The sequence below is a fragment of the Chinchilla lanigera genome, unplaced genomic scaffold (genome assembly GCF_000276665.1).
Source record: "Chinchilla lanigera isolate Chin_1 unplaced genomic scaffold, ChiLan1.0 scaffold00187, whole genome shotgun sequence".
Classification (NCBI taxonomy): Eukaryota; Metazoa; Chordata; class Mammalia; order Rodentia; family Chinchillidae; genus Chinchilla; species Chinchilla lanigera.
In genome coordinates, this window is record NW_004955588.1 from 492,596 (window position 1) to 507,504 (window position 14,909).

Genomic DNA, 14,909 nt, shown 5'->3' on the forward strand with positions numbered 1-14,909 from the left:
TTGTTCCCGTTCTGGTTCCACTCCCAGGGCGCCGCGGGCGCGCGGAGGTGCTTGACCGGCAGCTCGGGCGTGGACTCCGGCGTGGGCAGGCAGGCCAGCTCGGGCGGGGCCCCGCCGTCGGGCGGGGGCAGGAAGGGGCTGTAGAGCTGCGGGGTCTGCGCGGCGTCTCCGTCCTTGGCTGGCGGAGGGGGCTCCGCGCCTGCCCCGTGCAGCCGCGCCAGGCTGCGGAGGGAGAGAGGGCGCGGGAGCCCCGCGGTCTCGATGTCCTTTCTCCCTCGTCGGTGGGCGCGGCGACAAGCACAGGACACCAGGAGGCCAGAGATGGAGGCGCCCAGGGCGAAGGCTGCGGCCACGCTGGCCAGGAGGAGCGGGACGGGGACGGAGTGCGAGGGCGAGGCCGCGGGGAGGTCCCGGCGCACGCCTGCCACCGAGGGGAGCAGGCGCTCAGCCGGGGCTCTGGGCTTCCTTCCTCGGCGTCCACCTCCCTTGACGCCTCCAAACAGCCCAACACTACCCTCACACACAGGCCAGAGCGTCTGGGCCCTGCAGCCATGCTAAGAGCAATCGCTAAACTGCCCGTGCAAGAGGACCCGGGCTGCAGTGCCCGGCTGGGGGAAGGGAGGCTCCAAACAGGCATTAGTGAGCACCAAACACCAGCCGGAGCTGGGCGCGGAATGCTCAGGTCGGCAGCCACACACGTCACTCCTGCCCCTCCCAGCAGCCCCCTTACCCTGAGTGTGAGCTCCAAGAGTGGAAGACTGGGGCCCCGAGGCATCACTGGGGGGACTGGGGGCCTCTGGGGAAGGGCCAGGACCCAGAAGCACTGGTGACAGAGACCAGGTCAGAGCCCGTGAGGCTCCTGCTCTCCACCAAACTCCCGCCCAGTGTCCCCGGAGCTTTGGAACCCAAGAGTTTTGAACTCCAGCGTCTGCTCTTCTCTGGGCATGGGGAAGGGCTCACCGGGGACATTTCATTTATTCGTGCAAAAACTATTGCACACCCTACTGTGTGCCAGGCACTGAGCTAGATGCTGGGGATCTGGAGGATGCTGACGCTTGCTTGAGACTCAGGGTGTCCAGGGTGCTGGTCCGATGCTGCCGTGGGGCACAGACTTGGGGGTGTGGGCTAGTAAGCAAGGGAAGCTGAAGCTGGGACAAGAGGACTCACCGTAAGCGGAGTCCCCAGGCCCAGACTGACTCCCAGTTGCTCCATCTGTGAAGCAGAGAGAGACAGGGTGAAGCGGCGGAGCGGGAGGCTACCTGAAGAACTGAGGGAATCCACTGTACCGCAGAAGGGAGGAAAACAAAAGCTCACACACCCCAGATGCTGTCTGTGGCCATCAGAGCCACGTGCAGCCCCTGCTGTGGCTGCAGCGGCCCCTTCCCTTTACCTTGGCAGTCACCATGCTCCATGGGTTCCTGATTTCCAGCCTGATCTATATCAGTCCTGGGAAGAAAAGGAGGTGGCTGGCTGCAGCGCTGCATCCTGACCCCATGCCCCACCCTGCCCCTTGGCTTCCTTTCATAGCAATGTGAAACAGCATCCTCAGGTAACCCAGGGGCACACTTACCCTTCAGGCCCCCAGACATCCACACAGCCTCTGGAGCTATGCCATCCACAGTATGGGTCCTGAGAAGCCAGACAACTCCTAGGGGAAACTGAGTCATATGAGACTGGGACCCACAGCCCATTCCGCTCTCTCTTCTCCTGTCACCCTGGCTTACAGGAGGCTCCCAGCACTATAATCCCATTCTCCGATCCCCACCTCTGCTCCAGGTCCTGGTTGTACCTCCCTTCAGAACTGTCCCCTCCATGTCCCTGCCAGCCCCAAGACTGATGGACCTTTCTGCGCTCCTGCTGGCCAGGGCATTCACCCAGGCAGTCCTGGCCTCAGGCACCTCTCACCTCTGACAGGCCCCATGCCGAGCACAGCGGCTGACAGGGAGGGAGATGATACAGCCGGAAAAAGCCACAAAGAGCCTGTGACCCTCAGCGTCGAGCTCCAGCCCTATGATGCGTCTTGCTGTTTGGGCTGCATGCTTCCCACTGCACCTAGGGTGAGACTCGAAGGTGTCAAAGGAGGCAAGCGAAGCTACCCTTTCTCCTGGGAGAGCTGCCGAGCACAAGGCGGGGAGGTGCGTAAGCCTCGGGGCACACCCTTGGCACTGCCCTGCCTCACAGTGCTAGTCTGATCACCAAGCCCTTTCTCTACCAAGCCACTCGTGCCCCACTGAAGCCAGCAGTGACATTTCCAACCCATTCCTACATCCCCATCTGTCCCCACCCATCCCGCTGTCCCACAGAGAACCTGTCCCCTTACCGAGAGGGGCTGTAGGCGTCAATCTCTTCCAAGAGGATGGGATCAGGTCTTCCAGGACGCCCCGCTGGAGGCAGCACCTTCAGCACTACGCCGTCGTCCGAGCCCAGGAACAGGACAGTGGTGTTACTGTGGGGACCAGCCATGCCATCTACAGCCACCTGCGTCAGGAGAGCCCTGGAACGTAGGCCTCAGGTCAGGGCAGCCTGTCTAGTGGAAGCCTGAGTGTTCAAGGGGTACCCAGGGATCCTGTGCCCTCCCCAACCCAGCGTTCCCTTAGCACTCTGCCTTCTACTTTCGTGACTTCCCCCTCCCCTGATCTGGTTTGCCTCATGAGGTCCGAGAGAGGACAGTGGCTGAGGATGGAAGGGGTGCCCAGGAGTACCTGCTTGTAAGAGTGAGGAGCGGCTGATGGATGGCAGGGGGCACTGCAGGGTCCAGCAGTGGGTGAACCTTGATGAAGGTCAGGACGTCATCAGGAAGGTCTTTTGAAGAGGAGAATGAGGCGGCTCCACCCACACCTGCACAGGATCCGGGCCTGCCAGGGACATGGAAGGGGTAGCCTGAGGGCAGGGAACCCAGGCCTAGTTAAGCTATGTCCCTCCACTGCTCAAAAACACGGCTGGCAGCTCCTGCCCCATCCAACAGACACCTGCAGCCCTGCTTCCCATCCCTGATGCAGCTGCCCGCTCCCCTGCCGGCCTCTCCCCGGGCCTGGCCTTCCTTAGAAGTCCCATCCTGCGATCAGGTAGCGTTTCCTTCTGCCCCCACAGAAGCCTCCCCCATCCTGGGTACCTGGGTGAGGGGACCCTGTCCTCAGACACAGGGGTCCAGGCCCCATCCAGACTCCTCTGCTCCTTGAACTTGCCCTCAAACCCACGCTCAATATCATCCAGGTAGAAGGCGCAGACTGCAGAGCCGGGGATGCTGGGGGAGCCAGAAAAGATGCAGGAGAGGCGTTGAAAGGGGCTGCGCAGCTCCTGCCAGGTAAGAAGCAGCAGCTGCCCTTCATGCACCGTGTTAGGCTGGGACAGCCACTGGGTGCCATGCTAGGAGGAAGAAAGGTGGGGAGGACAGCAAACAGGCTCTGCTTAACACTTCCCTCACCGCCTGCATCGGCAGGCTTTGAGAGGGGTGCTGGATGCTGGAGGGGCCGGGGACAGGTGAGGTCATGTAGTTAGCCTGGTACCAACCTATTGGTCTGGGTGGTGAAGACCCCAAAGAGAGCAGAGCGACCATGCAGGCTCACGGGCCCAGTCAAGGCCTGTAAGACGTCAAAATAAAAGGTCGAGTCCCCAGGGACAGAGCAGTTGAGCCGGAGCTTCAGGAAGGATGTCCATTGGCCATCCAGGGCCCGGTTTGAGCCGCCCATGTCACGTTTGCACACACGGGCCACGCGGGAGAACTGCACCTGGAGGGTGAGGGGAGGAAAAGCGCCGCCAGGTCAGCTGGCCCAGAGGAGCAGGGTGGCTTCTGAGCACCAGAGACCGGGGATAAGGTCACAGCAAAGGAAGGGTATGGCGGGGGTCACGGGGTCAGGATGAGGGTCACAGGCACACATGGGAGCCAAGAGCTGGGGGTCATTCAAGGTTGGAGGCCCATAGTCCAGGCGCTGTGTTATAAAGATGAGCATTCAGGGCCCTGGTGCCTGCTTTCTTACCCTCCCCAGCCGGGCATCCTCCACAGAGACTTCTCGGAAGAAGAAGTAAATATGGTCTCCGTGCTCCAAGGCATGGACAAAGTGTGGCTCTGAGGTGGGAGCAGTGGAAAAGCGTATGGAAGAGTCCACCCTCCCTCAGAAGCTCCTGCTCTACACCGCACCTCCCTGCTGCTTCCATGCACACCACCATGCCACCTGTCTGCCCCCCAGGTTGGTCCTCTTCCCCTGCTCCCCAAGAACAGCCTCCCACCCCCAGGCCCACTGACCTCGGAGCCACTTGGAGTCGTGCTTGGCAGTGCGGAGCAGGGGCAGAGGCCCAAGGCTTCTGTAAACGACAGGATCGCTGGCCTGGAAATCTGTGTTTGTGGCTGAGTACAGACTGCCCTCTGCAGGGATGGGGTCGGGGACGCCATCAGGGTCCTCTCCTGCCTCCTGTTGGGCTGCCAGAGCCCCTACCTAGGCCTGGCCCCGGCTCCTCCTTCACCCTCCATTCAGGGACAGAGTGGGACCAAGCTGGGAGAGAAGCTGTGGTGGGCACCCCCTCCAGCCTTATGCCTGCTTTTCCATGCCCAGGTACACACCTGCAAAGATGGCCACATTGGACTGGGTGGCATCAAAGGGGCATCGAGCCCGCCCATCCATCTCCTTACTCTCCTGCTGCAGTGAAGTTATCTGGGGGCAGAGGGAGCAGTTCCTGGAACACTTGGGGTTGTGGGTGCTGGCTCCGTGGCTCACTCCCACGTGTCCCCTTGTGTCTTCCCCAAGCCCTCTGGGACCTTCCATTCTAAGCAATCCCATTTCCCAAACCCAGTTCCAGTCCCTTCCTATCAAACTGCCGCCCATCTTGGGTTCTGCTCCCAACCCCGGCCTGCCCTCTACCCTCTCCTTCGTACCCCGTAGCTGCGGCACTTGGGGTTGAATGAGTTTGTTCCACAAGCGAGGAGCGTCTGGGAGTCCCGGAGAACGAGGACACGAATGTAGTTGTAGCACTCCTAGAGAACCCGAAGTTCAAGCCAGGGACGGGTCAAAGGGAGTAAGCGGCTGCCTTTGAGCAATATCAGGTAGAGTCCCCACTAAGCTGGTGGCTATCCAGGTGGCCTCGGACAAGTCCTTTGGCCTCTCTGAGCCTTTTTGTGAGGTGGGTAACCAAAAAGCATGAATTCTCCTCCCCAGTGTTCTCCTGGCCTGGGGTGGAAAAGTGGGCAGGACGCTGGCCATGGCGGGAGACCACTTGGGCAGAGGCTACAGGCAGGGAACCTCCCTCCCCACCCCTCCAGATGTCTCCTTTCACGCCTCACCGTCTGCTTTCCCCGTACAGCGCAGTTCTCCACCCCTTGGCTCCTCCATGTCAGATACTGGAGGGAGGAGCGAAAGAGGGAACTCATGAGGCACCCTGGGCCTACCTCACATTGTGCTTTTTTCTGGCCCTTCTTCTCACCCACTCAATCCCTCAGCTCCCTCCCAGCCTCATCTCCGGCTGCACCTCCTCCTAGACAGCCTCACCTTGCTGGGCACCAGCCCTTCCCCTTCTTCTTGGGCCTGAAGATCAAAGAAGAAGATGTGGTCGCTGAAAGGGCAGGGAAGCGGGGGTCAGAGCTGAGCCGAGGCACCCAGTCAGCACCCACCTCCCCCTGGCCACCTGTGCAGGGACAGCTGGCACAGCCCTCCGGCCCCTGCCTTCCCCTGACTCCATGCCTTGGTGTTTGGGACCTAGGTCCCTGCACATCCATGTCCCATGGCTTGTGCACCTGCACGTGTCCCCTGCAGGATGCTGCAGTGGCCATGCGGGTCCCATGTCTTCCCGGGAGCATGCATGTCTGTCCCGTCTGCCCAGTTTACCGGGCAGCCACTAGCAAGGTCCGGTTCAAGGTCAGGAATCTCTGGAAGTCTAGCCCCAGTTCTGCAACCACAGCATCTTCCTCCAGCCCCCGGAACCAGGATAAGGGGGAAGAACCTGGAGAGCAGAGAGCGAGGCGGTGCTGAGGGCCCAGGGTACCATGCGGGGCCCCACACCCCAACTAGGGGAATACTCAGCCATGGCCAGGGTGGAGATGGGAGGCAAGAGGGGGCAAGCTATTAATAAAAGTAATACCAGGCACGCAGAGCACTTTATCCCTGCCAAGCGCTGTTAGCGCTTTCGACGCACCATTTCCTTTCACATTAACCTTATGAGGTTGGCTTTACAGACCGGCGCCTGAGGCAGGAGGCGCCTGCATTAGCTTGAAGTGGGGGACACGAGGGTTTACATCCAGCTCTGTGGGACTCAGGAGCTGAGCTCAGTCCCTTCCTGGAACTGCCTTTGCGCCTGGCTTGTACACTGGCCCATCTGGAGCCCTTACTCTGCTTCTCCACAGCCCCCCAGCCTCACAGCCACTGCCGCCCGCCGCCCTCCGAGGCTTCTGCCTTTTCTGACCAACTTCAGGATCCACCTGGCTCGGTCTCAGGAACCTCAGTCCCCAGTGTTCAAAGAGCGCTCAGGGCTCAGGGAGATGCATCAACATTCATAAAGGGCTTAGAACTGTGGCAGGCGCACAGAATGTTCTCTATTCTTATCAGTCCCCCAACAATCTCTCCCAATAACCCAACTGCAGTTCCTCCACCCTTCAAATGCCTCCACTTCCTACATACATAACAGGGACCTGCAAAATAGATAACGTGCTTCCAAACAAGGGGGGTTTACAGTTTCTGTCATGGTGGGAGTTTTGAGGATGGCAGTACAAACGGGTGATGGGGAAGTAAGAGTTGTTGGGGACCACGGAACTGGCCCAAGGCCTTCTTCACTTTGTAACTAAGAAGAATACACAAATATAAAGCATTTACTTTGTGCCAGACAGTGTCCTCAGCACTTTATATGTATTACCTCATTTAATCCTTAAATGACTCCATGAGGGAGAATATTATTATCTTCATTTTTCAGATGAGGAGACTGAGGCTAAGAAATATTAGATAACTTTAACCAAGGTCACATAACTGCTAAAACCCAGGCATGGTGGTGCAGCCTGTAACCCAGCACCCTGGGGGCCTAGGGCTGGAGGGTCACAAGTTCTCGCCAGCCCAAGCAATTTAAATCCAGTCCAAGAAAATTTTCTAAAAAGGCTGAGAATGTAGCTCAGTGCAAAGGTCCCAGGTTCAATTTGCTGTACCAAAAGAGAAAAACAAAAAACCCTGCTGTTTTTTTTTGAGATATGGTCTCACTGCGTAGATATCAGGCTGGCCGTGAACTCACTAGGTAGCCCAGGCTGGCCTTGACCTTGTGGTGCATCCTTCTGCCTCCACCCTGCTAAGATTTGGCCTAAGAGTTCATGTTTTTAACCACCAAGCAACACTGAGTGAAAAACCAGTCCCAGGCATGGGAAAGAATGGAGACAGAAGGCTGACGTAGGCACATTGCCCTGAGTTTGGGGCCAACTTGGACTACATAGAAGACCCTGCCTCAAAAATAAAGGGGGCCCAGGAGCTCCCTGCACCTTACCTCCCATGCAGGGGTAAGACTCACCTTGCAGGTCAGAGGTGAAGAGGGGGAGGGGGTCCTGGGGGAAGGCAGCCTGGCTATGGGGAAGTGAGAGCAGCAGCAGCAGCAGCAGCAGCAAGGGCATAAAGGGAGGGCCTCGGGGCATCCTGTGCCGGGCAGCTCAGGCCCCAGGGGCTGCCCCCTCACCCATATGCCGGCCCTGGAAGGGGAGACAGAGAAAAGTGGGGGAAGGGACCAAGGGAAGGCAGCTCCTCTCCAGAAGTATCCCCAAAAGACCCGAGGGATAAGGGAAAGAACCCTCTCTGCGTACTGCCCCAGTCCCAGCAGCTGTCACTGTCACTCAAGGCTGATCCCTCTCCAACTGGCCCAAACTGGCTGATGTGAAGCCACCAGCCAAAGTGACCCCAGGTAAGGGCAGGACAAGCCGCTCCCCCACCCAGCCTTCTCACTCAGCCTGTCCTCTCCCACCAGTCTGGGACATTAGGTAGGTGACACCTCCTGCCTCCACCCCTTGTGCTCACCCCTTCTCGGCTATAATTAGACCCTGAAGCCTTAACATTATAAATAGTGACTCCTTGGCACCAGGAGGAGGAAGAGAGGACCAAGTCGCCCCACCCCTGACAGACCCCCAAGTGCCCCCAGGCCAGGCAGAGGCCACTATGGAGCCAAGCCTCTCTGAGAGTGAGAAAGAACAGAGCAGGGGGCCGACGGCCCAGGGGTCACTGTTCTGGTCTTAGCTCAGCTTCAGGGGCCCCTCCCACTGCTAGGGAAGATGCTGGGCAGGGAGGGGCTGGGGGGGCTGTCTTAGCCAAAAATGAATCTGCATCAAAGCCAGATCAGAGGCTAAATTTAGCTCTGGCTGCAGCTGTCTCCACGACCACTGTCCCCCTCCCAGCCTCTCTAGCCCCCTGTTCCCTCCCTGGCTTCTAAGAACCAGGGCATGTACTTAATGGGGAAGGGCCGACCCACCCGCTAAGAGAGGCCAAGGAGAGGACTGGTGAGGTGAAATGGCTGAACGTGCCCCTCTTTCCCTCATCGGGCTGCCTCTGAAATTGAAATATAAATAATTCAGTGACAAGCAATTGTAGCCCAAAGTCCAGGAAAAGATGGATATGGTGGAAGGGACAGTGAGACAAGTCTCATTCCACCCCATCAGCCTCCCCAGCCCGCTGACCCTGGAGTCCCACAGAGGGAGGTTTGAGCCAGCCTCCTGCCTTCCCCTGAAACTGAAGTGAGGGACGGAGAAGGCTCCGGAAATCAGGGCAGGGAGGGTAGGAATTGTTCCGGAACAGGTCACAGTAATCCTCAGTTGCCCATCCCAGCAAGTCCCCTAAAGAAGAATTCCCGGGCTTCCAGGCCCAGCCCCTTCCATCCTCCCAATCTTTCCACACTTGAAGCCAGGACCCAAGTGTCCCCTCACCCCCAGTCTAGCGTCACTGGTGGAGGCTGACGTCAGGTGGGGGCCCCAGAGAGCTGAAGGAAGGGAAAGGGTAGGAACACCTAATGATGACCCCCCTTCCCCAGGGGCAGAGCAGCCTGCCAGCTAACGACCCTCTGGCATCCACAGGCCAAGCCTCCTTCCCTCCCTCCCCCATAGGATGTTCCTGGATGCTGGTGCCCCCAGGGGAAGAGAAAGGGACACAGCTTGTCTCCATGCTCCCCTGCCTCCCCCTCCCACCAGTTGCCTTGGGCAACTGGTTTCTTCAGCCTGGAAACAACTCTGGTCTCTAATAAGTGGGAAGAACAGTGGACCCTCTTCTTGCTTCATGACTGTGACTCTGCTGGCTTCCATTCTGGGCTTTCCTTACCTGGGGTGTTGGCTCCTGTGGGGACTGAGGGGGACAGGAGACCTCAGAGGGGGTAAGACACCTCTGACCTGATGGAAGAAGGGACGAAAGGAGGGAAGAGGCTGAGTTACACCTCCCTTACCACCTCCCTTAGAAGTAAATGTGAAGTTACTTGTGGTCACAAACACCTATGGCCCCAGGGAGGCTGAGGCAGGAGAATCACAAATTCCAGGCCAGCCTGGGCAACTTTCCTTTTTTCTTTTGGCAACTTAATTTTGTTGTTTTGTTTTTTGAGACAGGGTTTCGGCTATGTGGTTCCGGCTGATCTTTTTTTTTGCGGGGACGGGGGTTTCTTTCCGGAACCAGGAATCAAACTCATGACCTCACGCTTGCCAGGCAGGTGCTGTGCCGCTGAGCTAAATCCCTAGCCCCCTTGATCTTGAACTCACTATATAGCCTTGGCTGGCCCCAAACTCATGGTGATCCTCCTGCCTCAGCTTGTGCCCCTAAGCATAGCCTAGTGAGACCCTTTCTCAAAATATAAAAATGGTTTGGGTATGTCAGTCAGTGGGAGAGCACCCCTGGCCTCAATCCCCAATACAGGATGGGGTGTTAAGGATGCAAATACAAGAGAAGCTGAACACAGTGTAGAGGTGATGCTGTCTTGGAAAGTGGGAAAGGGAACATGTAGTGTGGTTACAAAGCTGTGTGTGTGTGGGGGGGTGCCTTCAGGCTTCAAGATAGGAGGGCAGAGGTTGGGCCCTAGTCACAAACTCCTGGAACTGCAGGGCCAAACTTGGGGGAAGGAGCCACTGTGGGACATGAGCACCACTCCTGTCAAAACCTTCAGAATCCCACAGCCGTCTTAGCAAAAGCTTCCTAGCTAGGGACAATGGAGACTCATTTGCATCTCATTTGTATGCTCTTCATTTCCAGGCAAAATGCTTTGATAGCAGGCACCCCAGCTCCTTCCTTCTTCCCCCAGAACAGGTCCTGCCTCCTCCCTCACCTCTTCACCCTGGCCCCCCACGCACACACAGGCAGGGTCGGTCCAGCTCCTGAAAGCATTTGGTTGGCCTCTGCCTTGGCCCCCTAGCCTCATTGTGACGCATCTTTGGGGGGCCCTCATAGCTGTTTCAGGGAGCAACATCTGGGAGGCTCCTACCCATCCCTGACCTGGGGAGGGGCTCAGGGTGACCCGCAGGAATACCGGGGAGATCTGGCAGACTCCCCCTTTCTGGGAAGAGGAAACAGCCATTCTTTCTCCTCCTGGCCAGGCAGCTACCTCTGGGGAGTGCCCGAGGTCACAGCCATAACCTAGCAGCGCTGGGGAAGGGATGGGAAAGGGGGGACCGGGCTGGGGACAATAGCAGGAAGCCATCAGGCTAGTCGCCTGCCCTGTCCCCTTCCTCAGGGGGTGCGGGGGTGTGCAAGAAGCCTACTGGCGCGGTGGCTCGCCTGTCGGAGACCTTTCCCCACCCTTCGTCCTCCGCCAGGCTCCGCACCTTCCCTGCACCCACCGGGCCCGGCCGAGGGAACTCAGGTGTCTAGGGCTTCGCGGGAGGTGGGCCCGGGCCAGGGCTGGATCGGGGATCCGAGGGGGGCGGGCAGCGGAGTCGGGGCCGGGACCGGGTCCCAGAGCCACGTTAGCGGGAGGAGGGGCTGGAGGGGCCGCAGGCGCAGCCCAAGCGGGCCGGAGCGGGCCGGGAGGCGGGGCGGTCTCCGGGCCGGGAAACCGGGCCAGGGCTGGGAACCAGGAGGGCGGGCCCGGGCCAGGCGGAGCGGGGTCTTCGAGCGGGGACGCAGCCGCTTCGCGGCTCTGCTCCTCCGAGACAGGACTAACAAAGCCAGGAGCCGAGAGGGTTGAGAGGAGGGCGCTGGGGCCGAGGTTTCTCCCCGGCTCTGCTCAGGCCAACCCCCCAGGGTGCTGGGGCTCCTGCCTGCACAGGGACCACGGTGCAGCCCTCATCCAAAGTGCGAACGAAGCGGCCCCTTCCCATCCCGCAGGGGCATCGTGAGGGGCCGCCCCCCTGAGTCTCGGAACCTTAGTTTCCCTGTGAGGAAAGCCAGCGGCCAGGTTTTCCACCCCCTGCACAGTGCGCGCCGCACCCCAAAATATTCCCTTCCATGCTCCGCAATCCAACTAGACACGACCGGAGAGGGATCAGTCCGCGGAGGCGCGGAGACCCTGCGCCCACCAGGGCGGCGACGGAGCTCGGCCACGGTCCCCGCCTCCCGCGCGCCCCAACTCGCGGAGCCCTGCCCGCCGCACCCCAGGTTCCCTACGCCCTCCCGACCGTCGTCCCCGCCCCCGAGGGACAGTACTTGCTGGGCGAGCCTGGTCGGTGGGATCCAGAGAGCGGCGGGCGGCCGGAGCCCCACGTCACGCAGAGTTCGCACTCCGGGGTTGGGGCTCCGGCGAGACGCGATGCGCGTCCCGATTGGAGAGTCCTTGGATCTGGGCTCTGGGGCGTTGTCTCTCGAGAGCTCTGGGTCTGGGTCGCAGCCCCCACTCCGCCGTGGCTCCGCGGAGGAAAACAATGCGACCGCCCGGAGCTCTGGGCTCGGCCCCAGCCGCCCCGCCTGCCTCCGGCCGGACCCGCCTCCGACCCGCCCCTGCTCGCTAAAACCAATAGGATCTTTAGAGAGCTTCTAGACCCCGCCTCCTCGCCGCTTCTCTACCTATAGCGCTGCTCTGGGGCGGGGCGCCAGGAGTAGCGTCCACCCTGAGAGCCGGGCGGGTGGGTGAGCTGGAGACTAGAGACCCGCGTGAGATAGCGAGACCCACGGACAGTCGGAGAAACCAGAACAGAGGAAGACGCGCACACAGAAACAGAGACAAGCTAGCAGGGGGAGGCCCAAAGGACAAATGTCGCAAGAGAGGACGCAAGAGAAGCTGAAAAAAGACAGGAAACCCGGGGGCCGGGCTGGGCTGGGCTGGGCTGTCAGAACCTGCGAGACCCCCGACACACACACTTTCCTTTAATGGCTTTGGCGACTCTGTTCCCTAGGGAGCCTTCCGTGCCTCGCTCCGATCCACCCCAGCCCTGCGTTTCTCCTCCCTATGATTTTTACCTCTATCTCTTTATTTCTCCCCACGTGCCTCCTCTTAGTTCATCCTGACCCTGAGAAGGAGGCCTGCACATACCTAGGGGCTTGAGGCCTGGGAAAGGAAATTGTCCACAGGAGGTTTTTCTTCTCCCTGTCATTGCCTCGCCCACTACAACCGTCAAAGCAGGATGGGCTTGGCCCACCACGCCGGGGACCAAGGAGCCAGGAAGCTTGGGCGGCCGACAGTCAGGCTGTTGGCTGATGAAAGATGACAGGTGAGAGGGGCTGACGCCAAAAGAGAACTGTGGAGACCAAGACTAATGTGTTCAGAGACTCCACCGAAAGCGGGACCCAGAGACCTGATACAGACCATGAACAGCTGCCTTCATCCTGTATGCCCCAGGGGCCCAGGACTAGTGGCTCAGGACCCTCCTGAGGGTCCTGGACTTCCCTCCAAACCGCTAGACTGCTCCTGCCTGCTCCCGCCCCTTCTGAGAATGTCAGTAAGGAGGAAGAAGGAGGCTACTGCAGACCTCGATGCTTGGCTTCCACCTTGGTATTGAATTCTTCCCTGCGTGGGGTTGGGACAAAAGACATTCTCAAAATTCCCAGGAAAGTAGGTGGCCTGGGAGATGCTGGGATTCCCGGAGAGTGTTACTGAGTGTGTACTTCCACCCACATTTTTTTTTTTCTTTTTTTGAGACAGGGTCTTCCTATGCAGTTCAGGCTGGCCTTGAGCTCACTTTGTAGCCCAGGCTGGTCTCGAACTTGCAATGATCCTCCTGCCTCAGCCTCCCGAGTGCTAGGATTACAGGTATGCACCACCACGCCCAGCTTCCACCCACATTTTGGTCTCTGAACTAGGGGAAAGGAGGGCAAGAGGTTTACCATTTCTGCACCAGTCTTAAGTGGACTGGAATCAGAGCCGTCTTCTGCACCAGTCTTAAGTGGACTGGAATCAGTAGCATCACCAACTGGGCTAAACCCCTCAGCCATCCAGTAAGGCACAGAGAGAGAGAGAGATTTAAGGCCAGGTGAATCAGTAAGATAAACAGAATCAGAAACAATAGGGTAGAAACCTACACAAGATTAACTGCTGAAGTGTCTTGGGTCCAAGGCAATACAGTGGACCACTGGATTAGCCAGGAGTTGTTTTGAGGGCTCAAAAGAAGTTTTGGGAGAAAGATAATCAACATTTAGAGGCAACAGAGCCAGTGTAGTGGCACATGTCTGTAATCCCAGAACTTTGTTTTTTGTTTGTTTGTTTGTCTTTTTGAGACAGGGTCTTGCTATGCCTCTCAGGCTGGCCTTGAGCTCACTTTGTAGCCCAGGCTGGCCTCAAACTCTCCATGATCCTCCTGCCTCAGCCTCCTGAGTGCTGGGATTACAGGCATGCGCCACCACACCCAGCCCAATCCCAGAACTTTGGCAGGGAGATTGCAAATTTGTGCCTAGCCTGGGCAATTTAGCAATTTAGCTACACTGTATCTCAAAATAAAAATTAAAAAAGAGTTGGGAACGCCCGATGACTCAGAGGTCGAGCTGACTGGGGATGCAATAGCCATTCCAGAGCTGGAAACCAGGAGGACCTTGTGCAATACCCGGGGAGACCCTCTGGAGGCCATTCTTCTCCTAACTGTACAGGCTGCGGTGGAGGAGCGAGTGGAGCTCCGGAGAGGTCTGCACCGAGACTTCATGGATTATATGGGTGCCCAATATTGAGATTCTGTAGAACCACCTTCATAGAGAAGGACCATTGTCTCCATGGAGGAGCCCCGCAAAATCATGACTACAGAGAAAAAAGTGGACAGCCCGTTGCTAGACACTGGTGCTGGTCTCTTGGTCCTTCTTTTCAGCCCTGGCCTTCCTTCCAGCCGTCACACCTCAGTGAGGGAATTCACTCATGATGAGGTTATCCACTATTTTTTGCAACCCTTGGGCTGTAACTACTTGTTGGATCTTGCTTGCACATCTTTTCTTGCATATCTGAGAAACCACTTTGAGGATGCCAACATGCATTGCAGCAGCCATTGATGATTTCCTACCAATCTGTCCATAACTCTTTAATGTTCGTATTGTTCCTGTGCTATTTCATAAATGGATGTATGTTTGTTACTATGTGTTTTCAACAACAACCATTGAGAATAGTCAATGATTATTTGATTGATCACTCATGTATAGCTCAATTTGTTTTCCCTAGAGACCACTTTGGAGAAACCAAGATATAGTACAACAACCATTGATAATTTCCTGCCATTTTTGTCTGTAACTCATGTTGATTTGTCTATTTGTTTTCCTGAGAAGCTATCTTGAAGATACCAATAGGTAAAATAACAACCATTGGTAATGTCCTACCACTTTGTCTGTAATTCAGTGAATCCCCCTATTGCTATGTTGTTCTTCTTTTACTCTTTAAAATAAAAAAAAATTAAAAATTAAAATAAATAAATAAATAAAAAAGGGCTGGGAATGTAGCTCAGTGCAAAGGCCCTGGGTTCAATCCCCACTACCACCAAGAAAAAAAAAGAGGAGTGTAGCTCAGTGATTCAGTGCTTGCCTAGCCTGCAACAAGCCCCTGGGTTTGATCCCCAGCACTGCACAGGTTTGGAAAGAAAAGGATGA

The 14,909-nt window shown here is 57.6% G+C and overlaps 1 protein-coding gene and 1 long non-coding RNA gene across 2 annotated transcripts in view; one reads left to right on the forward strand and one right to left on the reverse strand.

Moving 5' to 3' along the window:
- Positions 1-11,841, reverse strand: part of Sema6c (sema domain, transmembrane domain (TM), and cytoplasmic domain, (semaphorin) 6C) — a gene marked incomplete in the record, with an annotated part of 13,856 nt that extends 2,015 nt beyond the window's left edge. The window contains 21 exon segments of the mRNA XM_013509907.1: positions 1-421; positions 731-823; positions 1,168-1,212; positions 1,391-1,446; positions 1,571-1,648; positions 1,906-2,052; positions 2,321-2,494; positions 2,703-2,855; positions 3,113-3,244; positions 3,511-3,728; positions 3,978-4,066; positions 4,244-4,363; positions 4,559-4,649; positions 4,871-4,969; positions 5,276-5,332; positions 5,481-5,544; positions 5,817-5,931; positions 7,474-7,648; positions 8,419-8,495; positions 9,258-9,325; positions 11,562-11,841. Coding sequence (XP_013365361.1) covers positions 1-421; positions 731-823; positions 1,168-1,212; positions 1,391-1,446; positions 1,571-1,648; positions 1,906-2,052; positions 2,321-2,494; positions 2,703-2,855; positions 3,113-3,244; positions 3,511-3,728; positions 3,978-4,066; positions 4,244-4,363; positions 4,559-4,649; positions 4,871-4,969; positions 5,276-5,332; positions 5,481-5,544; positions 5,817-5,931; positions 7,474-7,594 — 2,273 coding nt within the window.
- Positions 4,073-6,500, forward strand: LOC106147590. Its single transcript, XR_001232526.1, has 2 exons — positions 4,073-4,187; positions 6,332-6,500. It is a non-coding gene; the product is annotated as an uncharacterized LOC106147590 (long non-coding RNA).
- Positions 11,842-14,909: the final 3,068 nt, after the last annotated feature.